Source organism: Penicillium waksmanii (genome assembly GCF_028829765.1).
Source record: "Penicillium waksmanii strain IBT 27052 chromosome Unknown utg000001l:1.0-4852451.0:1.0-4856178.0, whole genome shotgun sequence".
Taxonomy (NCBI): domain Eukaryota; kingdom Fungi; phylum Ascomycota; class Eurotiomycetes; order Eurotiales; family Aspergillaceae; genus Penicillium; species Penicillium waksmanii.
In genome coordinates this window covers 1818876-1843213 of record NW_026643248.1, presented here as the reverse complement: position 1 = coordinate 1843213, position 24338 = coordinate 1818876, and the positions used below count along the sequence as shown (strand labels likewise).

The 24338-nt window shown below is 51.1% G+C and overlaps 11 protein-coding genes across 11 annotated transcripts; 7 read left to right on the top strand and 4 right to left on the bottom strand.

Moving 5' to 3' along the window:
• Positions 1-67: 67 nt before the first annotated feature.
• N7481_000647 (methionine--tRNA ligase MSM1) lies at positions 68-2180 on the top strand (the record flags this gene model as incomplete). The annotated part of the gene is made up of 7 exons (XM_057259866.1): positions 68-263; positions 334-452; positions 526-597; positions 659-745; positions 800-1299; positions 1352-1829; positions 1911-2180. The coding sequence occupies 7 exons, from the start codon at positions 68-70 to the stop codon at positions 2178-2180; spliced, it is 1722 nt and encodes a 573-aa protein (XP_057127698.1).
• A 672-nt stretch (positions 2181-2852) lies between these two features.
• N7481_000646 (putative L-serine dehydratase) lies at positions 2853-4280 on the top strand (the record flags this gene model as incomplete). The annotated part of the gene is made up of 1 exon (XM_057259865.1): positions 2853-4280. One exon carries the CDS (start codon positions 2853-2855, stop codon positions 4278-4280), a length of 1428 nt encoding a protein of 475 aa, XP_057127697.1.
• Positions 4281-4549: 269 nt separating this feature from the next.
• On the bottom strand, positions 4550-5774 carry ramB (bifunctional protein farnesyltransferase/protein geranylgeranyltransferase; the record flags this gene model as incomplete). Its single annotated transcript, XM_057259864.1, has 3 exons — positions 4550-5210; positions 5374-5478; positions 5542-5774. The coding sequence occupies 3 exons, from the start codon at positions 5772-5774 to the stop codon at positions 4550-4552; spliced, it is 999 nt and encodes a 332-aa protein (XP_057127696.1).
• A 1087-nt stretch (positions 5775-6861) lies between these two features.
• On the top strand, positions 6862-7932 carry N7481_000644 (uncharacterized protein; the record flags this gene model as incomplete). Its single annotated transcript, XM_057259863.1, has 1 exon — positions 6862-7932. One exon carries the CDS (start codon positions 6862-6864, stop codon positions 7930-7932), a length of 1071 nt encoding a protein of 356 aa, XP_057127695.1.
• Positions 7933-8107: 175 nt separating this feature from the next.
• N7481_000643 (uncharacterized protein) lies at positions 8108-8603 on the bottom strand (the record flags this gene model as incomplete). Its single annotated transcript, XM_057259862.1, has 3 exons — positions 8108-8323; positions 8393-8516; positions 8566-8603. 3 exons carry the CDS (start codon positions 8601-8603, stop codon positions 8108-8110), a joined length of 378 nt encoding a protein of 125 aa, XP_057127694.1.
• Positions 8604-9252: 649 nt separating this feature from the next.
• On the top strand, positions 9253-10512 carry N7481_000642 (uncharacterized protein; the record flags this gene model as incomplete). Its single annotated transcript, XM_057259861.1, has 4 exons — positions 9253-9269; positions 9314-9525; positions 9633-9947; positions 10016-10512. 4 exons carry the CDS (start codon positions 9253-9255, stop codon positions 10510-10512), a joined length of 1041 nt encoding a protein of 346 aa, XP_057127693.1.
• A 377-nt stretch (positions 10513-10889) lies between these two features.
• Positions 10890-11924, top strand: N7481_000641 (DUF924 family protein; the record flags this gene model as incomplete). Its single annotated transcript, XM_057259860.1, has 3 exons — positions 10890-10970; positions 11023-11243; positions 11300-11924. Coding segments are annotated over 3 exons (927 nt in total), but the record flags the coding sequence as incomplete, so codon positions are not given.
• Positions 11925-12541: 617 nt separating this feature from the next.
• N7481_000640 (putative carboxylesterase) lies at positions 12542-14242 on the top strand (the record flags this gene model as incomplete). Its single annotated transcript, XM_057259859.1, has 2 exons — positions 12542-12896; positions 12963-14242. 2 exons carry the CDS (start codon positions 12542-12544, stop codon positions 14240-14242), a joined length of 1635 nt encoding a protein of 544 aa, XP_057127691.1.
• Positions 14243-16887: 2645 nt separating this feature from the next.
• Positions 16888-17808, bottom strand: N7481_000639 (uncharacterized protein; the record flags this gene model as incomplete). Its single annotated transcript, XM_057259858.1, has 1 exon — positions 16888-17808. The coding sequence occupies one exon, from the start codon at positions 17806-17808 to the stop codon at positions 16888-16890; it is 921 nt and encodes a 306-aa protein (XP_057127690.1).
• Positions 17809-18363: 555 nt separating this feature from the next.
• N7481_000638 (uncharacterized protein) lies at positions 18364-18975 on the top strand (the record flags this gene model as incomplete). The annotated part of the gene is made up of 2 exons (XM_057259857.1): positions 18364-18516; positions 18694-18975. The coding sequence occupies 2 exons, from the start codon at positions 18364-18366 to the stop codon at positions 18973-18975; spliced, it is 435 nt and encodes a 144-aa protein (XP_057127689.1).
• A 627-nt stretch (positions 18976-19602) lies between these two features.
• On the bottom strand, positions 19603-23230 carry N7481_000637 (pyruvate carboxylase; the record flags this gene model as incomplete). Its single annotated transcript, XM_057259856.1, has 2 exons — positions 19603-19710; positions 19775-23230. 2 exons carry the CDS (start codon positions 23228-23230, stop codon positions 19603-19605), a joined length of 3564 nt encoding a protein of 1187 aa, XP_057127688.1.
• Positions 23231-24338: the final 1108 nt, after the last annotated feature.

Here is a 24338-nt window from a genome sequence, read left to right as displayed (position 1 = left end):
ACCATCCGGCGATGCGGAATAACATGCGCCCTCCGATGCCTCATTGCTTCTTTCCTCTACAACCATCATGGCCTCCAGAATGCCCCTGCGTTCCCTTTCCAGGGCTACGCAGCTTTTCAATGTCCGACCGTGGACTTGCTCGAATTGCAGAGTTGGGAGTGCTCGGCCTCTACCTCTGCGCCGCGGAGTCGCGACAACTCCGACCACGAACACCCCCAAGAAACCATACTATGTCACCTCGCCAATTTTCTACGTCAATGCCGGTACAGTTTCCCAGATATACATACAGAACCATTCCAAAAAGGCCGAGCCTAACGCTGTCTTCTCTACTAGCACCGCATGTCGGCCATCTATACACCATGGTCATGGCCGATATCTTGAAGCGATGGCAGGTCCTCCTCGGCGACAACGATGCCCAATTGTTGACCGGCACAGACGAACATGGAATGAAGGTGAGACTATAACAGGATATACGGATTGCACGTTTGCATCAGCTCGTGGGTCATCTATTGACATTATCGGCAGATTCAACGAGCCGCTCTCGAAGCTGGGATGGATACCCAAGCATTTTGCGACATGAACTGCCGAACCTTCGAGGTATGCATACCTAGTGACGCTGAAGACGACTCGTATCGCATGCTAACGAAGATAAAAAAAGTCTCTTGCGAAGGCTGCGAACCTTAGCCATGACCATTTTATTCGAACAACAGATCCGGAACATCGCGAGGCTGTTCAATATTTCTGGGTATGTTGGGCGATCCTGTAGACTTGGGCGATGGGTCAATCTAACGAGTCACAGGAAATGCTGAAACACCGGGGATATATCTACACCTCCAAGCACGAGGGATGGTATTCGGTCAGCGATGAAACATTCTACCCGCAAACACAAGTACAAAACTCCCTCGATCCATCAACAGGCCGAAAACGCATGGTGTCGATCGAAACAGGAAAAGAGGTTGAGTGGTCGTCTGAAATTAACTATCACTTCCGTCTTTCAGCCTTCAAGGACCGTCTCCTCGAGTTGTATCAGAGATCCGACTCTTTCATCACACCTTCAACATATGCAACTGAACTGATCCAGTCGGTTTCTTCCGGGTTGCAAGACTTGTCAATTTCTCGGCCGGCGGAGCGCCTGACCTGGGGTATCCCGGTTCCCGGCGATGATACGCAGACCATCTATGTCTGGTTGGATGCGCTCGTCAATTATCTGACCCGAGCAGGATATCCTTTCCCCCCGGGGCAGGAAAAGACATCAATCTGGCCAGCAAATGTTCACGTAGTCGGAAAGGACATCGTTCGGTAGGCGCACGCTATGACCCAACCCATCCCGACTTGCAGCTGATCAGCTTAGGTTCCACTGCGTCTATTGGCCTGCCTTCCTCATGGCCCTGGACCTACCCTTGCCCCGGAACGTCCTCGTGCACGGGCATTGGACAATGAATCGCGAGAAAATGTCGAAATCTACGGGCAATGTGGTGAACCCGTTCTTCGCCATTGACCGGTTCGGAGTGGACGGCATGCGATTCTTCCTGGCCTACCAGGGCGGCCTCGCCAACGACGCCGATTACGATAATTCCTTCATCACGCGTGACTACAAGAAATGGCTGCAAGGGGGAATCGGCAATCTCGCCAGTCGCACCATTGGAGTTGCGAAGGGGCAGCTGGGCTCGTATATCCAAGCCGCCACATCTAATAAGCTCCCAGCCCCATCCCCAGCCGATGTGGAACACCAGATCATGTTAGTGCAAGCGCCCCCGAGGGTTGCCGAGCAGATGACCGGCTTGAACCCCCGTGCCGCGCTACAAGAAATTATGAGCATAATCGAAAAGGTATGGAGAACCATTGCCCCCTCTCCCCGCACCTAAGACTATCGGAGCCAAGTAGTAACCTTTTTTTTCGCCTCCGATCAGACTAACAAATACTTCCACGCGGCGGAGCCGTGGAAAACCCCGGATCATCGATGGGTTCTCTACAACGTGGCGGAATCACTTCGTATCAGCGCCATTCTCCTGCAGCCGTTCATGCCTGGAAAGTCACAGGAACTGCTTGAAATGCTTCGCGTAGACACGTCCAATCCGTCCAAGCGGTCCTTTGCAGCAGCGGTCTATGGCTCGGACCAAGATTACGGTCAGAATGTCCAGAAGGGCTATCTTTTCCTTCCCCTCCTCACGGAGGACTAAAAATTGCGTGGGAGGAACATTCGATTTGATAAGAAGAATACCCTGCAAGCCAATCATGGCCCACAGTGTGACCCATCTGAATAAAGATTTGCAACGTCTCCGCCCAGGCGCAACAACTCCATCGAGAAGATTTCCCGGGTCTACTACACTATCTTTGGCCAGGTTTGACCGATTACCCTATAATGTCATCACCGATGGGTCCGTGATTGGCGCCGCCCGCAAGGTTATCAACGGGAAAGAATGGGCCAGAACCGTGGATGCCCCAAGGTGGACGTGGAGGTCTACTATCAATTTCCCCCGGCGTCGACGGGACGGGAAACTTACTCCCGTTTCCCGTCGGAAAACCAACCCTGAGAACCTTAGGGCTCGCCATTGTATATCAAAACACCGTGTATTATTTGTATACTACCTGGAATTCTATTCATTGTTTAAAGGTGATTTACTTGTCTGCAACCTCGTCCTTGCTCTTCTTTTTCTCCCTTCTTCTCCCCTCTCCTCCCATCTTATCTCACAGCTTCATCGGCCGTGTAACATCTTTATCTACTTCACCCAAACAAATTCCTATTTTTGGATCATTGTCTTGGATATTTGACACTATCTGTGTCCCTTCTACAGATCGAATTCTCGAGTCCTTTTTTTTCCACCCGGTTGTTCCTCCCCAACTTCAACAAAATGGGGAGCATCATGCCTTCCGCCGAGGACTACAAGCCGACCTTCAAAACACCATGGATTGAGACTCCCCTCGTCGAGTCCGCCAACCTTTCCCGGGCGGCTGGATGCCGTATCTTCCTGAAGCTGGAGAATGTCCAGCCCAGTGGTTCTTTCAAGTCTCGTGCGATGGGCAACCAGATTCTATCCCATCTTCGCAAACCCGAATACGCCAACCGTCGAGTCCACTTCTACGCCTCTTCCGGTGGAAATGCTGGTCTGGCAGCTGTCTGTGCTGCTCGCAGCCTGGGCTACCCTTGCACTGTTGTGGTGCCTCTATCTACCAAACCCCTGATGGTTGAGAAGCTGCACTCCGCGGGCGCTGCGGATGTCCTTCGTCACGGTGACAACTTCTTCGAGGCGGGCTCCTATATGAAGGAGACTATCATGAAGCAACGCTCCGAGGAAGATCCCGAAGTTGCCAACATCGCCCTTCACCCCTTCGACAACGAGCCCATCTGGGAAGGAAACAGCACCATCATCGACGAGCTGGAGAAGCAACTCCCCGTCGCTGCCAACACCGATGAAGAGGAAGTTTACCGCGGGCGGGCACTTCCTCTGGATGCCATTCTCTGCAGTGTCGGAGGTGGCGGTCTCCTCAACGGACTGGTCATGGGCCTCGAGAAGCGACGATCCCAGAAGGCAATTACCCAAGATGGCCAATCCAGCACTGGTCACTGCTATATGGACGTCTCGAACGCCGAATCGGAAACCTACACTCGTCCAACATCTTCCAAGCCACGCCCCATTCACCTTCTCGCTATTGAGACGGACGGCACCGACTCGCTCGCCGCCGCCATCGCAAAGAACACCCTTGTCTCTCTCCCTAAGATCACCTCCCAAGCCACCTCTCTCGGAGCCATCCGAGTGTCGGAAACCACCTTCCAATACGCCGTCGCTCCCCCTCCCGGAATCAAGGTCCACAGCACCGTTCTCACAGACGCTGAGGCCGCTCGAGGCGTCCTCCGCCTCGCAGATGATGAGCGCCTCCTCGTCGAGCTTGCTTGCGGTGTCTGTGTCGAGGCGGCCGTCGGCGATGCTTACACTGCTGCTGCTGAAGCCGCCGCCACCACCGCCGCTTCGGCGAGCCCCGTGGCTGGGGGCCAAAGCTCTAAGAAGCGCAAGAGGGGTCCTGGTCCTGCCGGTGAGCAGCGTGATGAAGGTTACGGGGATGACCGATACTCATCGACGGATAACGAGACTGACCCGGAGGCGGAGGCGGAGGTCTCCCAGCTCACCTCGTCGACCCCCGAAATTCAGTCCAAGTTGAAGCAACTTGTGCCTGACCTGAATGAACAAAGCCGTGTTGTTATTGTTGTTTGTGGTGGAAGTAATGTGACCATCGGGATGGCAACCGAATACCGCGATATGTTGGCTCAAGGATGGGTTTAATTATGATGATGATTTACAAAGATCTTTGCTTTTTGTTTTGAGATACACCACCTTTCTTGTTTTTACTTCACTTTACTTCATGGCTTTCCTTTTTCTTTTCTTTTTGTCAAATGTTTCATTTTCATTTCCGTCTCTCCCTGGGGATGCTTGCATACAGGATCACACTGCATATCGTTTTTAGAAAAAAGAAGGTCTTTAATGGAACTCATTTGCAATCATATTCAAAGTTTTCAATTCATAAATTTATCCCAACATCATCCCGATACTTCTCATACAACAACCTGCTGAATCCGATAATCCCAATAATTCTTCCGAATAGGATCATACTTCTCCTTCAAAAGCGTAAACATCTCAACAGCCTTCTCCCCTTCACCCAGAGCATAAACATCCGCCAACCACTCAACAGCATGACTACTCCTAACCTCCCCAGAACCAGCATCAACAAACTTCCCCGCAAACCGCTCCCACTCCCCAACCCCCCTCCCAGCAGCCCTCAACACACCACGAGCATACCACCAAGCCGAGCGATTCTCCGGCGCCCGGACGATCTGCGCCTTAGCAAACTCCAACTCCGCATCAACAAGGTCCTCATCAACAACAGTCAAAACGCCCTTCTCATCCGCACTCATCGCAGAGGAACCCGCATTCGCCATCCCCGCAGCGGGCGCGTCCTCGCGCGGTCCGAATCGAAGCATGTACCGGTGATTCCAGGCGGAGTTGTTGCGGACATCGGCTTTTATGAGTGATTCTACGTCTTCCAGTTCGCGGGGTAAATCCCATAGCTTGAAGTTTCGGACTAGCCAGTGGCGGTATGTCCAGACGTGGTAGTTTTTCCAGTCTTGGGCGAACATTTCCATTAGGAAGTCTAGTTCTTTGGTGGGGATTGTTGGGAAGTGTGCTTTTGAGGCCATTAGGACTTGGCGGTGGTGCCTGTGGGGTTTGGGTTAGCTTTGCTGCTGCTGCTGCTGCTGCTGCTGCTGCTGCTGCTGGAGTTCAAGTGCCGAAGCAAATGTCTCCGGTAGAGAGGGGAAGAAGATAATGGAGATCTCGGAGATCTCCTACGGGGACCTTCCAGTACTCCAATTTTACGTACCAGATTTGATAATTTTTGAGATACTTTAGAGAAACGCCATTGAGCCACTCTAGTTCTTCCAGGAGGTCCTTTTCCAAGGCGAATAGGATCTTGGCGCGGTAGATCCTTGCTCGTGTTAGCAGAGAATGAACTGTAAAAAAAAAAGCTTTCCCGGAATGAAACACTTACCACACAGTGTAGTGGGCGGGGTTAAGGGAGATGACATCTTCAGTCAATCGCAAAGCGCGCTCCGACATCTCATTCGCGGCCATGACGGCGCGCAGGTACGAGGTTGCCTCGAGGTACTCGGATGGATAGGCGATGCATGCCAGGGGCATTGCGCCGGAGTCAGAGCCATCGTCAAGCTGGATGGGTGTGATGGATTCCCATTCCGGGTCGTTGGCGTATTTTCCTTCTGCCATTGATGCGGCTTGAAGCAAGTGGGTTGGCTGTCAACTGCTGCAGAAAATGAGGGGCAGATAGTGTTTCGTGGCGATGGATATGTTTTCCTTTGCGATGGAGGCTGGTGGGCTGTAAAGTGGTTGTATACAGTAACAACTTTCCTTTTTGGCTGTTTTTAATTGCTGCTTGCCTTGAGGGCGGCAAAGTGGTTGGGATTGATGAGGAGGATGTTGGTGGATGTGCAGAGGTGGGGCGGAGTTGGAGTTGCCAAGGCGGAGACAAAGAGATGGAAACAATCACTACAATCCCTGCCGAAACCATTCATCAACTTCAAGTTCCTTTTTAGAAATCACTCGGATGTGTGGGGAATTTAGGAAGAGCTTGCTGCGTACTTAAAGTCTGATTCGCTGTCAAAATTGAAGATAGAATACCTATACGTATACTAGTAGTACTATTTCTGGCACTATCAGCTAGTATGGCTATGCTATTATTTTTTATAACTTGCCGTCTGTTTGAGTATGCTAGCAGAAAGCTCTCAAATAGGGTTCGAACTCTTGGAGACAGATCTTTGTGTCTACAAGCGCAAGAATGGGGCTTACATCGAGATTTATGTCGACTACATGAATGCTTTCCCCAAGAGCAAGGACCAAAAAATGCCAGTGAGTCTCAACCCCCATCGTGCATCCACATATACAATCCTAGAAGAACACTCTCAAGCAAAAGCTTTATTACTTTTATCCCATTTCTATCAAATTCTTGAAAACTGACAATAGAATAGGAAAATTCCACAAAACGGCCTGGGAGCTATGAAAGGCAAGGTAAGTCGTGGTTCAAATACGAGCGCCAAGCTCCCTTCGACGCAGCAACTCCGTGGCGAACCTCAGTGGGCGACACCCGTTCATCTACCACCGCATTACCATCGACTCCGGCTACTTTATATTTTCAAACTTTTAAACTTTGAAGAAAGTCTCTACCTAATGACCAGAAAAGCCGCAACGAAGACTCTGGTGCCTCCCACGCTGGATGAGGATGCTGCGGAGCGCAAGCGTGTGCTAAATGTCCTAGCGCAGCGAAGATACAGTATATTATCTTTCAGCCTTGTCGAATATGTACTTACTAGATGACATAGGGAAAAAGAAGAGGGAGCGCCTACAAGCTCTCGAATATCGAGCAAATAGCCCTGTCAAGATACCATCTTTGTCGATGACAATCTCTCCCGAAGCCGGGGATGCTTCTGCCACACCCACGTCGACTTTGGAACACCAGGGCCAGTCGTTAGGCCAACTGTCCTTCTCGTACTCACCCGCATCGTTTGAAGAGTATCATCAAACTGCCAAAGAAATTACGCCATTCATCCTACCAATCTCAGACTCATCCGGGCCCTCAAACCAAGATCTCCCGTCAGTCACAGCAGAACACGATGACTCAGAGGCATGGAAAAGCCTTATGCTTTCTGAAACAGACGCCTTTGGGTCCTTATTTGACATGCCAGCTCTTGAACTTGAGCCAAATCCCGGAAGTTTGAGCGAACATGATGAGCAACTTTCAAGTGGACTTCCAGGGATTACAGGAGGTGGCCACGACATCTCCGAAGAGCTTCAAGCTTACGACACCACTTTCTTCACTTTTCCAGATGACCACACCCTCGAGGTCCCATCTCTCACCCTTCTCAACGCCGCTATGAGAGTTGCTGTCCAGCTCAAAGTTTCTGACATTATCTGGGACATTGCGGCAATAAGCCCATTCTATCAACCATCATCCTCAAGCAGCTCTGACACTTCCCTCTCACCTCCAGCCCTAGAGTCTGGCTTGTCAACTTCAGGGCCGTCGCCCACCAACTCCAGCTCACAAGTCGATCCCACCGAGCTCCCCTTACATTTACAGCCAACTCGGACCCAACGTTCGATCGCCCACCATCCATTATTGGACCTGCTACCTTGGCCCAGTACCCGGGACAAATTAATACAAGTTTTTCATCTCCCTGTACAAATGCGGCCTGGCAATGCACAGGACCCTATGGGTCTTGTAAGATTTGTTTACGACATGGAGGATGACAGTGGTGAAGGTGTGACGATCACCGGACAGAATCCGTTTGAACCAGGGACATGGGAGATAGGCCAACTTGTTTTTGAGCGGTGGTGGTGGGCATTTGACACGGGGGTGATTGAGGGAAAGTAATCGATCTAGGAAAAACAGAGGCAAAACAAGGTTGGCGATTAAGGCATAATCGATTTCACCGAGTTGATTAAACAATTCTTTTTTTAAATAACTTTAACTCGAAAGGTGCAAAGTCCAGAACTAAACAAACGTCTACCTACACAAGAAACTAGTAGCTACCCCAGCAACGACTCGTTCAAAGAGGATCACCAGCATTTACAGCCTTTCCCGCGCGAATAAGAACCCAAATCGGAATGGAAATACTCCAAGCCCAAATACCAGTGCGGAGATAGCTCCCCAGCTCGGATTTTCCTCCCATGTACACCGCGGTGTACAGTACCCGCACGGCAAGATAATCAAGAGCCATGTAGTTGAGATCTTTGGCCGGGAGTTTAGCCAGATTTCCCGCCAACTAGTACCATAGTAGTTAGTACAATGTGACATATTTCGTTCCCCAGCAAAATAGAAGAAGATCTCTTACCATTGCAGCAGCAAACATTGGGAGGCCTTCCATCGCGTTTAGATGTGCGCCTCTGGCCCGGGCGAGTTTATCCCAGACTTGAGTGGAGATCTTGCCTTTCAGGTTTGTCAAGTTCTCTCGTGGTCTGAAAATATTAGTAGAGTTTAGCTGGATACTGAGACCTTGCGACTCACAAGATGTTGCTTGATTGGCCCTGTGCGTTGGCCATCATCTTGATAAGATAGTAGTTATGGGGGGGCAAGGCCTAGGCCATATGCGGCGACAATGGAGTGGATGGAGTAGTTGCTGCCAGACATGTTGTGACAAATAATTTGGTGGCCTTGATGATCTTGGTTTGCTCGTATGATTGTTTAGTCTGAAATCTACATCAATGTAGAACCGATTCTTTATAGGCGAATTTTACATAACGTTAGATTCTAAGTCGGCGAGGTACGGGTTATGCGAATGCAAATTCTCATGAATGAATGAGAATTGAGCTAACCAAATACCTTAGCATCTTGTTAGTTCTGCAGCGTATTTGATCTGGAAGTAGACCTGATTGGACGGAGGTGGAATGTAAGGCACCGCCCGAGCGCCAGCATAACGTTATGTTTCAGAAATGCTGGCAGGCCTTTGAGTTGGCTACCAAAATACCACTCCACGTTTTAGATCAGCGCATTTCAATATTCAGAATTTTATTATTTTATCAATATCTATTTTATTATTTGAATGATGCTTCACTGAGCTCCCAACTGACGTCATATGCATGCTTACGGCTGACAAATAGTAGGACAACAAACAGCCTTAGACCAACTCCCTTGGTCTGTCAACAACACTCAAGTTGCTTCAGTTTTTCTCGAGCGAATACCAAAAGTCTGAGTATGAAGAGTGTATTTATGTGAGTTATCTGACATCGTTTTAAATGCACAGATATTGATCCAGCAGCAGCACCGGCGCGAGCGGGTATATTGGCGGGGATATCTTGTCCGAGTTAATCGCCAAATACCCCGACCACAGCTACCGAGTACTCGTACGCAGTCAGGAAAGCGGACAAAAAATACAAAAAGTCTATCCTGGCGTCAGTGTGATCCAAGGGGATCTGGATAATAGCGAGCTCCTTACTGGAGAAAGTGCCAGAGCGGACATCATTATCCGTAAAAACCCCGCCCAATGAAGTTAGAAGCTTCAATACCGTGCCTCGAACGAAGTGTGGCACAATAAACTGCTCTTTGACTAACAATATTCAAACTTTTCTTTCTAGATACTGCCGACGCTGCAGACCACCTACCTGCAGCCCGGGCAATCGCCAAAGGCGCAATCCAGGGCCATAGCCCGGACCGACCGGTATACTGGCTGCACACGAGTGGAGCTGGTCTTTTGTCTTTCCACGACACCGAGAACAAAATATACGGAGAGCGGAGTGAAATAATTTACGATGATCTGCGAGATATCCAAGAGATTCTCTCGTTTCCCGACCATGCCTTTCACAAGGTTGTTGACAAGGCAGTCCTTAAGGCGGGCACAGTATCGCCAACCACTCTCAGAACGGCAGTTATTGCCCCAACCACTGTCTACGGTATGTCTTTTTCTGGTGTCGAGCTATGGGGAAGGGGAAATTTATATGTTTTTAACCAATCACTCCAGGCAAAGGAAGAGGCCCTTGCTACCAACGAAGCAGACAAGTGTACGAAATGTCGAAATTTATTCTTGAAAATAGCCAGATCCCCATCATTGGTAAGGGTCAAGCAATTGGGTCGAACATTCACATTCACAGTGTGACGTCTCTTTTTATGCATTTCTTCGAGGTCGCCTTGCGGGGAGAAGGCGATGGGACTATCTGGGGTCCTGAGGCCTACTATCTTGTTGAAGAGGGTGAGCATTGCTGGGGTGAAATGGCTCATTCAATTGGTGAAATAGCTCTCGAAAGGGGTTTTCTGAAGATTCAACCCAAGGAAATAGCGCTGGAGATGGATTCAGCTCAGGAATTGGCTGGCTTCGAGGCAACGAGTTGGGCATATAACATGCGTTGTCGTGCGAGTCGGGCTCGCTCACTTCTCGGCTGGCAGCCCCGTGGTCCATCTCTAGAGGATGAGCTTCCGGGTATTGTTCACGAGGAGTTCGAGCGATTGAAAGGGAAATAAAGAAGGTATTTTCCGTGTTTGGTTCTGTTTGGGATCCCTAGAGTAATGCCAAGGTCACGGTGTCGTAATCCGAGGATCGGAGTCCGAGTCCTTGCTGTCAACGTTGGAAGGTGACTGAGAGGCCTGTGGGCTACTTGAGTAAGCGCGGAACCTCCTGATCAAATAGAATATTCAGGATTTCTAAAGTTGCCCAGATGTCAAAAATATATACTTTCTCCGGTCTTGGCATCACGTGTGGATACCGCGATGATGCGAAAGCGCGACGACAACTTGAACCAATTCACTTCACAAAACACAATGTCTTGGTCCCCTCTGGTACGGTCAAGCAGGGTATGTAGACAGTCTCCCGGGTGCTTTCAAGTCTCGCGTAGGCCGAGATGTTAACAAAATGCAAAGTTTCCCGCAAAAAAGATCTGTCCATTGAGCTTCCCGCGCAGACCCGCAGTACTGCAGACGAGGTTGATATCCATACAATCTGGAATTCCGGCGACCAGACAGATTCAGCTGCAGGCTATTTCTCCGAAACTTCATCTGCGTCAATTCCATTCCACTTTGCCCACCATGGCGAGTATCCCTTCAGAACTCAAGAAGACCCTCACCCCTGCACTCCTCGACGAGGTCTGCGACTTCTGGTTCTCTCACTTCAGCAATGAGAATGCATTAATTCTCCCCGGTATGGATGAAATGATGAAATGGTTCAAGAAAGACGAGGAATTCGACAATGCCTGCGTGTGAGTCTCCAAGCCTGGTCCTGCACCCTCAACACAGCTGACAAATACTCCCACAGTGCACAGTTCCAGCCAGCCCTGGAGTCAATTCTCGCCTCCGGAGCATCTGCGACGGACATTCTTGATGCCTTTGACTCAAAATCACCCTTGACCTGGCTCAGCCTGATAATCCTGCTGGACCAAGTACCCCGGAACTGCTACCGCGGCGACAAGTCGAAGCTAGTCTTTGAGCGGTTCGACCCGCTCGCGCAGGAGATTGCACTGCGTGGCATCAAAGCCGACGTGCCTGTTCAGTCCTCTCATATGAGATATCGCCTTGCATATCGCTTCTGGTTCCATCTTCCCCTGATGCATTCAGAGAGTCTTGCTGTTCATGAGCAGGCCATCAAGGTGCATGAGGATACTGCGAAAGATATGGAGGAGCTCCTGCAGAAGGATATCAGAGCTCTTGACGAAGATGAGAAGATGTGCTACAGTTTTCTCTCGAGTCAGAAGGATGCTCTTTCGGAGTATCTCAGTAACGGGTTGGACTTTGAGAAGAGACATAAGGTTATCATTGAGCGATTTGGACGGTACCCTCATCGGAACTCAGCGATGGGAAGGGAGCCGACTAAGGAAGAAATAGACTACCTGGAGAATGGGGAGAGAAACCTTTGGATAAGTCGCTATATGCATCATCCAAAGGTAATCGATGTAGATCGGGTGCAATGTACATTTAAATGAGCATGAATATTCCTCTACCATTAAGCTAATAGTAAACGGTCGACACTGAATCTGCATGTACAGAGAATAGTAATACGAGTAATGTCTCTGCATACCCCGGTCGGTACCAGAAGTAGCCCCGATCCTCCGAACCCCCCCGCAAAGCAGCCACGAGGCGGTCGGTTTCCCCCCCAAATCGCCCCCAATTGCCGATCTGCTCGTCTCCATCACCAATCAGATCCTCCACTTTATTCTTCTACGCCCGGGTCCCTTTTATCTCGGCTATGATTATCTTACCTTCCCCGAGCTAATTCGTGGAGCGGGTGCAGCGGAATCAAGTCCGACACTGCATTGATAAGGAGAGCGTCCCATCCCCCAAGCCTCAAGGGCACAAGCAATCAATTCCTCTAGAGATAACGCCATAAGTGGACCGGGAACTGACCTACCCGACCCCAATCTTCCATTCTCCAATACTTGACTGGCTTGGCTATTCTAGCTGAATAAGTTCCATTGAGCTCCTTCTGTCTTGCAACAACATACTCTAGCGAAACCTGCGTGATCAATCACTCGGTGGTTGCGATCGAAAAGAACACTACAAAATGGAGACAACCACTCGTCCGGTCCAGAAATCCCTCGGTGCCCTCGGTTCCATCCAGGGTCTTACCATCAGTTCGAACTCTCAAGATCTATGTCACTACTTTGGCGCTGTCCGCTATGCTCTTCCGCCATTGCAGCGTTGGCGTCGGGCGCGTCGGCTTTCTGCATCATTCAGATATGGGACGCCGCAGGCACCGAGTCAGTGTGATAAGGGTGCCGGCTTGTGTCCACAGCCCGCGTTCGAGCCTCTTGTGCCGGAGAACCCAGACGCATGGACTGAAGATTGCTTCCAGTCCAATATATGGGTACCAACAGGCTCGCCGCCAAAAGGAGGATGGCCTGTATTCGTATTTATCCGTAAGTTGACCCTCTCATGACAATGAGCTTGAAGCCGGGACACCACTAATAACACTCGTGATTCAGACGGCGGCTGGCTTCAATTTGGCTCACCGAACGGCTTCAATGCGGCTGCTCTTCTAGGTGAGACAGACTTCAAAGCTGTGCTTGTGCTACCTGCCTACCGTGTCAATCTGTTTGGCTTCCTACACTCGTCCGAACTGGAGCAGGACGCCGCGGCGGTTGGCGAGACAGTCGGTAACCACGGCTTCTGGGACCAGAGACTTGCACTCGAGTGGACGAAGGAAAACATCCACCTCTTCGGCGGTAATGCCTCAAACATCACGATCTCGGGCTACTCAGCTGGCGCAAACTCAGTCTTCCACCAGCTCGCCTATGACCTCCGCCAACCGGATGATCAGATCATCGTCCGCCAAGCAATAATGCTCTCCAATTCACCGGCCGTGCAACCAAAGAGGCCAGCAGAAACTCAAATCCAATTCAACCAACTCCTAGAAGCACTATCAATCCCACAAACCCTCAGCGGGCCCGAGAAACTCGCTCGTCTCCGCGCCCTACCGCCCAGAACCCTCCTCGACGCAACAAAGACCATCGAAGTGCACCAATTCCGTCCAGCAACAGATGGAGGCTTCATTTTGCCTTCCCTCTTCGCTTCCCTTGACAAGGGCGACTTCGCCGCCAAGCTCGTCTCCCGGAATATCCGACTGATGCTGGGCGAATGCAGCGAGGAGTCCCACCTGTATGCTATCTGGTTCCCTCCCAAGGCGAATACCCTTTCCGCACTACGGACTCGACTCATTGCCGATTACCCCGAACACGTCGTCGACACGGTCCTGCCATTACATTATCCGACCGGCCAGCTGCCTGCGGGATGTAAGAATTGGGACGTGGACGCGTGGGGCCAGATCTATGCCGATATGCAGGTGTATCAGATGCAGCGGGGACTTATCCACGCTCTAACCTCGAACAAAGCCGGTGTCGACGCGAGTCATCTGATATACCGATACCGGATCGAGTTCATGGCCTCGTGCATGGCGGCTAAAATGCCCGCTGAATGGGGTGTGACGCATTCTTCGGATTATCCGCTATGGTTCTGGGGTAATGGGGATGTTTTGACGGAGTCTGAGAAGAAGGTTACTCACAATGCGTTTATTGGGCCGTTGGCGCGATTTGTGCAGAATGATAGACAGGTCGATTTTGGGTGGGGGACTAGTGGGTTTGACGTGCGGACGATGAGGGTCGATGGAAAGGTGGAAATTACTCGCGATTCGAGGTGGGAGGAGGGTGTCAGGGTTTGGAAGGCTGTCAGGGCGGCGGATTTGGGGCAGGCGACGCCGAAGTTGTAAGTGTAGTGCAATATAAATAGATCTAGAGTCGAGTTACTTGGCATAGCAATGATACCATAGAATAGGTTTATCCTTATATCCATTTGGATTTGCATCATCGCGATGCTTCAAGTTGTAATCCGCATGATATCCATATCGGACAGGTACTACCGGTACCCGCTACTGCTAGTTCATACAGTCTAATATGGACAATAAAGACTACCAGTATATCAAAACTTCCCATCGAGCCTTCCCCATTTTCCAAGTAACGGTAAACTCGGAAACCACATCCCAGCAAGCCCAAACGACGACACCGTCCGCTTCCTTCATACTTTTCCTGGTCACCTCCTTGTCAGGGGCAAACTTGAACCGCCATCTGGAGTTACTACGATCAAACAAAGAGATCCAACGAGCTGCTGACTCCTGCAGATGTACGCCCCCGACCTCTCCGTTGTCTCTAGGTTATTTGGACTTCGCATTTCAGGACTTTCAAGCCATGACATCCGACGTGATGTTTGTCGGGATTCTCGAATGCTCCCTAGAGAGAATTGCCAATTGGCTCCTCGAGAACTTTCCAGAATTCTGCCATAGCATTCACAGGACTCATTGTGCCTGTCTGCACTGAGGGCGTCGGTTTCCTCTTTCCACGATCTGTGTTAAACCCCGGTCAAACGTCATCAAGAGATGCCTAGACTCCAGATATCGCAAATCGACCCCCGATCTGAAGCTGGCTCGTCTGCTAGACGCGAAAGTCGCGAGAATTCCCCAATACCTGTCGAGGGTACCGGCAGCATCCACACGTCGAAGGATTACGTCAATCTACCAATCCTTTTCTTTGTCAAAACTGCTACTGCGAAGATAGAAGTGAAGCAAGTGTGCTGCTTATGACAATGCGAATCACAAGAAGCGTTTCATCGATCTCCTCCCACCGTGTGGGAATGGGAAATTCGATATCAGAAACCGCGGCATAATTCAGCACTCCAGCAACTCACCAAAGCCAGTCTAAACAACAATGCCCTCAAGTTGCCCGCTATGGGACGAGGAATGTTGTCTCTGGACCTTGTGACGCAAATTCAGGAAGATAGGAACAGAACCGACAGACCGATAGCCTACCTTGAATGGACACGCAACATTCCTTTCTCTTAACATGGGACCAAATCTGGACTCCAACATTGGAATCCTCGCGGTACACTCATCCCCTGTCCCAATTTCAGATGTTATCCATTCGCTAACCAACTCACAGACTTGATGGGGTCTCCAGCTCAGCCTTCTCCGCATGGGTCAAGACCCGCACTGCGCGACATTACAAATGTCCAAAACAATGGCCCTCCTCGTTTACTCCCCAAGCAAAGAGAAAAAGAGATTATTTTGCAGCAGCGGACCCAGAACAACTCCAAGCTTCGTGTGCAGGAATTGAAATTCACAATGTGACTATCGGCCATGTGTACGCTTGGTAATCCTCTAATTTCTGGCAAGCAATTACTTATGCATCCATGGATTGAAGGGCTAGTTCGCGTTGAATGCATTAATCGAAAATCACCCGCCCACAATGGAGTCTGAAAAGAAGCTAAAAAGTCTTCAACGGCGTCAGGTTAACTCTACAGTCCATCGATCCATCGACTTTCTATCGTTCAGCAATCTGCGTGAGCCATCACTTGGGTTTATCGTTGTAGGATCTTGGGCTTCCACTTTCGAATTGGAACAGCCAACAACTCCCACAGCAAAACGAGAATCTGCGCTCCACGATGATCAGCCTGCTCGCGGAGTACAGCTGTAGACGCGTGAACCACCTTATAAGATCTCTTCTCTTCACTTGTTTACTTTCACGCTCGCTCGCTCGCTCGCTCTCAGTACCTGTGTTGGCCTCTTTCTCAATCTCTCAATCTCGCGTGTGTGCGCGCAAACACTGCACACACACAAATTGTTCCGTACCAGCCTCATAATTCGCAGTTCTACTTAATCGACAACCTTCTCCTTCCTCTATAAGTCATTTACACCATCATGGCTCCCAGAAAGCTTTCCCGCAACCATGCTCTCGGGCTTATCGAAGTAGCCTTGAAATGATTTTCAATGGCAAGCAACGACTGGAAAGCAGAGGTCGATGAGATGAAACACTTGTCAAAATGCAGCTGTCTAAGGGAGCAAGATAGCTAGAAAAAATATAGCCTGGTACCGGTACCTGTTCTTACATACAATTTACTATTTAAATAAAAGTACCAGTACATAAACTCAATTTGCCATCGAGCTTTCCCCGCATTGCGCGAGTTACGTCAAGCTACAGGGAAACACATCCACCACCACGAATAGCAACGAAGGGATGTACCTACATAACCTGTTGATCTGAAACTCGGTCTAATTCCAGATCCTGGATTCAGCCAATAATGTAGCACACATTAAGGGTCCAGTTACGAGTCACCGTATCGGGAGCAAGACCTGGATGCTGGATCAACTAATCACAGAGCTGCTATAATGCATAATGACTGGGGTGCTCAAGGTTCAGGTTCACTAGATAAGTGGGAGCGTGACCAGTTATGAAATAGAAAAACAGGCCAGAGCAGAGGGAAGCAAGCGAACAAGCAAAGTAGTATCGCGGAAGGAAAAGAAAAAATAACACCATTCAGATAAAGAACATAAGATAAAGATACATAGGTATTTGAGAAAATAAACTACACATGCTGGATGTTCCATATCTTTGTTGCGACTTTGATCAGTGATTGTACCGAGATATCGGCGTCAGTTTCTGGCGGAACGGGCGCACGGCGGAGTAGTTCTTCGGAAGATACATGCAGAGGTTCGGCCGGCATACAACTGACTGGCATTGTTGAGCCACCGGGAGGACGTGAAACCTCAATTTTTTGGCGTGTAACTGGCTGAAATCGGGGCCGGCCATTGCGCAGAGTTATGATCGGTTGCGAATTGATGATGCTCTCGAAAGTGAGCTTCGCTCGTTCTTGGTCAACAAAAATCAGAATCACGACTTTCACCTCCCCCTGGGAGTTCGCAAGCCACCAGCTAGCGTCAAGATGGAGTCTTTGCGATGATTCAGAGTATGCAACTTCCACTACAATAGAAGGCCATGTATCGTCGGTTGGAGGAGGAGTTGATGGGATCCATGAGCCATCTGGTTCTTTATAGCACATATTGCCTTTCACGCGACCCGAGCCCGTTGCTTGGGTCTCATCTTCCAAATTTGCCTCAACTATGGCCGTTTGGAGCGCAAAGGCAAAGTGTAGAGCTGCCGAATTATGAATTCGCCCGGGGATCGTAATGATTAAAATTCGCGACGAGGCGTCATACGACTGGCGGCAGCCTTTGGATATGTATTTTGAAGCAATATTTGGCGGAATATTACTGAACTTCAAATACTGGGTGCCATGCTTAGTATCTTCATACTTCTGCGTAATGACTTTTCGAATTCCAGCGACTGAGGAGCCGATGAGATGGATAGCATATGGAAGATTGAAACGGTCATTATCGATCCTTTGCAGTTCAAGATCGAATATTTCCTGTTCTGTAGGGGTTCGGTTTTGGCGAGTTTGTGGTCTCGGTGGGGTAGTAGCTCGGCCAAAGTCCACTGACAGTGACATGGTGGCGAGTGGATCGACAGAAACTCGGAGTACTGAAAGTATGCGAGTGGAGGGACTCCGTATGGTCGGTGGTACCTCTGGGGGGGTAAGAGAGTATTCTGCCTGCCAATCACCGAGCTCGCTAAATGAAGAACAAAAGTCCAGGCAACACGCGACCACTTGAATGAGACTCCATTTATAAGCCTGCCTTTCCCCTCTCGAATCCTACGTTTTGTTCTGAGATACGTTCCCTTTATTCTTCCATCAAAATCTTGAACCAGGCCTGTATGTATATTGCAATTTCATAACTCACTAAATCCAATCTTGGTTTTCCTCCCATCCCATCCCATCCCATCCCATGCATCTGCTTGATAACTCCGCCTCGTCATCACCGATGCACCCGCATACCAAACCCATCCCCCATGACGTCTTCGACTCGTCTACCCTTCAAGTCCCCAACTACTCCCATCTGATCTTCCATAATCCTTTTTAAAAAACACCCCATCCTCTCACATACAACTAACCTACAAATCTAAGAAATTCACTACAATCACCCAACCCACTACTCTATACATAATGACGGACGATACCCGCCGCCACTGGCACGGATCATCCGGCAATCGCCACGAACACCACAACGCCTGGGTCGCCGGCGGAGCGAAAGGTCCCGCTGGACGAGCCCCTTGGGCTCTAACGCCTGAAATGATGAGCAATCTAAATGCCAGACGTGTAAGCTTCCCTTTTCCTTTCTCTGGGGGTGTCTCTCGGTCTCCAGTCATGCCAAGCACGCCTAAACCTGGGGAACCCCACCCTATTCCAACTATAACATAATATCCCCTTACCATAACCATAACTATAACATGTGAATAAACCACCATAACTTGTATATACTAACAATCACCACAGGAATCAACCGGCTCAACAAATTCAAACACATCCGCCACCGCCGCCGCCGACACCGCCGCAGCACACACTCAAAACCAAACCCCAAACCCACCAACAGTCAGCGAACGCCGACGCTCAAGTGCCTCCGGAAACGGCGGTCCGGGTCTATTCTCCAACCTGCAGACGCAGAAGCGTGAGGGCGGTGGTTCGGATATGGCCGGTCGACGGGCGAGTTGGAATGAGCAGTCTGCTAAGGGTGGGGTTTTTTCGAAACTTTGGCAGGATTATACGAGGGGTTCTTGAGGGGGTGGGTTGAAGTGAAGTTGAATATTGAAGGGGGGCTTGAGGTTCTTTTTTTCTTTTCTCTTTTTGTATTCGAGTTTGGTTTTGTTTTTTATGAGTCAATTTGATTCTATGAGTAAACTTGAACTCGAATCTTGTTTCATGCTTCATTTTGAGGCGGGGTGGAGGTGGTGATTGGACTGGTTATGATCTGGTTTCTATTCCGAGTCTTGATGATCCCGTGTAGACCTTTCCCTGGGCCTGGAGGTACTTACTAGTAGTGCCAGTGGTTTAAATTAAGTTGTTAAGCTTTTGGTCCTACGCAACGATCCACTACTCTACACTATCTACAAAACACCATGACATAACAACCTTCAAGTTAGAACCAATCGTAAAACAGTAGGACATTTATCTATGTAGTCTACCACACCAGACTATATTGAAAGCTATTCATTCAAGTTCGGTAAATTCGTAAAAGAAAAGGAAAAGGAAAGAAAACGCAAAAGCCAACAGCAAGCCAAAGCCAAAGCCAATTCCCATTGGGATCAAACGCTATCGTTCATATCGTGCAAAAACCAAGACACGTCTTATACACAAAAAAAAAACAAAAAAAAGCAGCAAATCCTTTTTTTAGAAGTCAAGTCCGTATTAAGCCTTGCTGATCTTGCAGACCAGGTCTTGGCTGTCGACTGAGTCGCCCTCCTTGACTTGGAGGCTGGATACCTTTCCGCTGTGAGGAGCAGAGATGACCATTTCCTAGGAGAAAAATTAGTATATGACTCGCAATAGTAATGCATGATAGGGCTAGTTGATAACTTACCATCTTCATGGCGCTCAGCACCGCAATGGGGTCACCCTTCTTAACCTCGTGGCCGTCGTGGACACGGATCTCAACAACAACACCGCTCATAGGAGCACCGACCTGGCTGCTGTCGGCAGCGTCGGCCTTGGGGCGGGCAATGTTGTCGACGGAAGCCTTCTGGTCGTCGACGCTGACCTGGCGGACTTCACCGTTGACCTCGTAGAAGACCTCACGCTGACCGGTCTGTTCGGAAAGAGGACCGATGGCAAGCAGCTTCAGAATAAGCACCTTACCCTTCTCCAGCTCGACGTGGAACTCCTCGCCGATCTCGGGACGGGCCAGGAAGAAACGGGTAGGCAGGACCGACAGGTCACCGAACTTGGACACGAACTTGCGGTAGTCCTCGAAGACCTTGGGGTACATGGCGTAACTGGCAACGTCGCACTCGGTGGCGGCGCCGAACTTCTCGCGGATCTCGTTCTTGATCTTGACCAGGTCCAGAGGCTCCAGGTACAGACCGGGGCGCTTGTCCAGCTTGCGGCGGTTGCGCAGAGCGTTGGAGCGCAGGGGCTCGGGGAAGCCGCCGAAGGGCTGACCCATCAGACCCTCCAGGAACTCCAGGACAGAGCCGGGGAAGTCCAGCTCGGCGGCGCGCGCAACAACGTCCTCGGAGGTCAGCTTGTTGGACACCATGAACTGGGCCAGGTCACCGACGACCTTGGAAGTAGGGGTGACCTTGACGATGTCGCCAAGCAGGTCGTTGGCGGCCTCGTAGGCCTTCTTGGTCTCGGCCCACTGCTGGCCCAGACCCAGCTGGCTAGCCTGGAAGATCAGGTTGGTCAGTTGACCACCGGGGATCTCGTGCTCGTAGACCTCGGGGTCAGGTCCAGTGAGACCAGCCTCGAAGGGAGAGTAGAGGAGACGGAGCTGAGCCCAGTAGGCGTCCAGAGCGCGGACATGGCCAATGTCCAGGTTGGGGTCCTGCTCAGTGCCGCTGAGGGAGGCCAGGATGGCACCAATGCTAGGCTGAGAGGTCATACCGGACAGACTGTCAGTGGCAGCATCGACGGCATCAGCACCAGCCTGGGCGCAGGCAATCATCGAAGCAACACCGGTACCGGCGGAGTCGTGAGTGTGAACGTGGATGGGGAGGTCGGGGTAACGCTCGCGAAGAGCACCGATCAGCAGACGGGCAGCCTGGGGCTTCAGGACACCAGCCATATCCTTGATGCCGAGAACGTGAGTGCCCAGCTTGACAATGCGATCAGCCAGAGCGAGGTAGTACTCCAAGTTGTACTTCTTGGCGGGGTTCAGCATGTCACCGCTGTAACAGATAGTGGCCTCGACCACACCGCCGGCCTCCTGGACGGCCTTGATGCCGACCTCGAGCTGGTCAACGTCGTTGAGGGCATCGAAGACACGGAAGATATCAACACCGTACTTCTTCGCCTGCTTACAGAAGTGGTAGATGGCGTTGTCGGGAAGGGAGGAGTAGGCAACACCGTTGGCGCCGCGCAGCAGCATCTGGAAGGGGATGTTGGGAACAGCCTTGCGGAGCTTACGCAGACGGTCCCAGGGGTCCTCGTACAGGAAGCGCATGGCGACGTCGAAGGTGGCACCACCCCAGCACTCCAGGGAGTAGGCGTTTTGCAGAGCGTGGCTGGTCTCGTGGGCAATGTTGAGCATGTCAATGGTACGCACGCGAGTGGCGAGCAAAGACTGGTGGGCATCACGCCAGGTGGTGTCCATGATCAAGCAGCCCTTGTTGGCGCGCACTGCCTTGGCAAAGGCATCAGGGCCCTGGGCGTCCAAGATCTGCTTCCAGCCCTGCTGGCAGGGAACGGAGACATCGATGGGCTTGCCAGCGGTGTCCTTGAGGATGGGCTTGATGATGTCGCCCTTGAACTTGGGCTCACCGATCTGGCCCTTGATGCTGCTACCGTTGACAGCGACGTCGCCCAGGTAAGCGAGCAGCTTCTGGGCACGGTTCTGAGAGCCGACCAGGGCGAACAGCTCGGGGGTATCATCGATGAAGGTGGTCCAGCAGGTTCCGTCGATAAAGGTGTTGTGGCTCAGCAGAGAAGCCAGGAAGGGGATGTTGGTCTTGACACCACGGATACGGAACTCAACCAGGGCACGCAGCATCTTGCGGCGGACAATCTCGTAGGTCGATCCACGGCAAGTACACTTGACCAGCATGGAGTCGTAGTGGGGGGTGATGATGGCACCGGCAAAACCGTTACCACCGTCCAGACGAACACCGTTACCACCAGCAGAGCGGTAGACCTCAATCTTACCGGTGTCGGGAGAGAAGCCCTTGGAGGGATCCTCGGTGGTGATACGGCACTGAATAGCGAAACCGCGAGTAGAGATGCGGTCCTGAGTCAGGCCCAGCTGCTCAAGAGTGGCACCAGCGGCAATCTGGATCTGAGCTGCGACGATATCGATACCAGTGATTTCCTCGGTGATGGTGTGCTCAACCTGGATACGAGGGTTGATCTCAATGAAGTAGTAGCGGTTTTGCTGATCGACAAGGAACTCGGCGGTACCGGCGTTGCGGTACTTGACAGACTTGGCCAACCTAACGGCATCAGCCAGGATCTTGTCACGGACATCGACGGGGAGGTCCTTGGCGGGAGCAATCTCGACGACCTTCTGGTGACGACGCTGGACAGAGCAATCACGCTCGAACAGGTGGACGACGTTGCCCTGGTTGTCACCAAGCAGCTGGACCTCAATGTGCTTGGGCTTGTCGAGGAAGCGCTCAACGAAGACGGTACCGTTACCGAAGGCGGACTTGGCCTCGGAAGTGGCACGCTCAAAGGCATCACGCAGGGAAGCCTGGTCGCGGACTACACGCATACCACGGCCACCACCACCGAAGGCAGCCTTGATGATGATGGGGAAGCCATATTCGTCAGTGAAGGACTTGACATCGTCGTAGTGCGCGACGGGGCCCTCAGTACCGGGGACAACGGGGACATTGCACTTGATAGCAAGACGACGAGCAGAGACCTTGTCACCAAGAGCGTCAATGGTGTCTGCGGTCGGGCCCACGAAAACGATACCAGCCTTCTCGACATTGCGGGCGAACCCGGCATTCTCCGACAAGAAACCGTAGCCAGGGTGAATCAGGTGCACACCGTGCTCCTGGGCGATCTTGATGATCTCGTCGCCGGCGAGATAAGCACCGACGGGGGTATATTGACCACGCTTGCCGATCATGTACGCCTCATCGGCCTTCTGACGGTGCATACCCAGACGGTCCTCGTGGGAGTAGACGGCGACAGTCTGTAGGGACAGCTCGTGGGCTGTACGGAAGATACGGATGGGAATTTCACCACGGTTGGCGACCAGGATCTTCTGGAAGTGCATGATGGTGGAATTGGCACGGAGACGACGGTGGACGGAGTCCTGGTGGTGCTCCCCGTGGTCCTCGACGAACTCGACGGCATCCTCGTTGTTGGCGGCCATGATGGGGGGAGGAAGCGGAGAGGGAGAGGTTAATTTACAAGCTGGAATGGTGTTAGTTATTGTAATTCTCCCGGGGCATTTCAGAGGAAAATCCCAATAATGCCACTGGATGTAACCCAGTGCAGCTGTATCCAATTCAATGGCATATTGGCATATAATGAAGCCATATCCAAATAGCGGGGTGACTCACAAGCTAGATTGAAGCTCCGGATCTGAGTCCAGGCCGATTTCGGCGAAGCAGGTCAACTGGCAGTGAAGCAGTCAGGCAATCTGACGATAGAGAGAGAGAGAGAAAAAAAGGGTTCAGAGGGGGGGGAGGGATAAAGAAGGAAAAAAAAAAAAGACGGGGGAAGCAGAAGGAAGGAGGGGAGCTGATAAAGGGCGACTGTGAGTGAGCGATCACGGGCCAGGAAGATCTGCGTCCGGGGCAAATGAGGTAACAAGTACAGTCAACTGTCCCCCAGTCCACCACTCCCCACTTCTTCCCTCTCTCTCCGTCTCGACTGATTTCACCTACAAGTTCACCGGCACACCGACGCCTTCCAAGAGGTGATCTTCGGTCAAGAATTAGTCCAAATGCCTTTTTCTTTCTATCTCGTGAACAATTACGGGGCTCCTCCCATTTACCACTACTACTCTCTTCTCCATTGACACCATACTTCTATCCTCCCCCCCCCCCCTTCCCTCTCTGTCTGCAGCTGCCAGCGGGTCTCTCAAGTCGGTAACAAATCCCCCAATGATCTCATCGCCGATTCTCTCCTTCAGATCGGGTGGATTAGGTACAACCTCCAGCCCTGGGGAAAATCTACCTCGGGTCCTCGGGCCCATGCCACACATTCTAGCCCATGTAGCCATTGCTCAATCCTGTCGATAACGGATAGCGACGGGAAACCCATTCACAATTCCGGGACAGACTCGGAGAACTCTCGTTTAACCTTCGAAGATGTTGGAAGAATCCGCCACCCCCACCAATCATGACCCATGAATTCCCACGATTTTCCTTCCTGCACCAAACCCCCCCCGTTCGTTCCTGAAACGCCTTCACCTCGGGGAAAGTCATTCCGGAAGCATTACCCTTCTCAATTTCGTCTGACTACGACTATTCTCG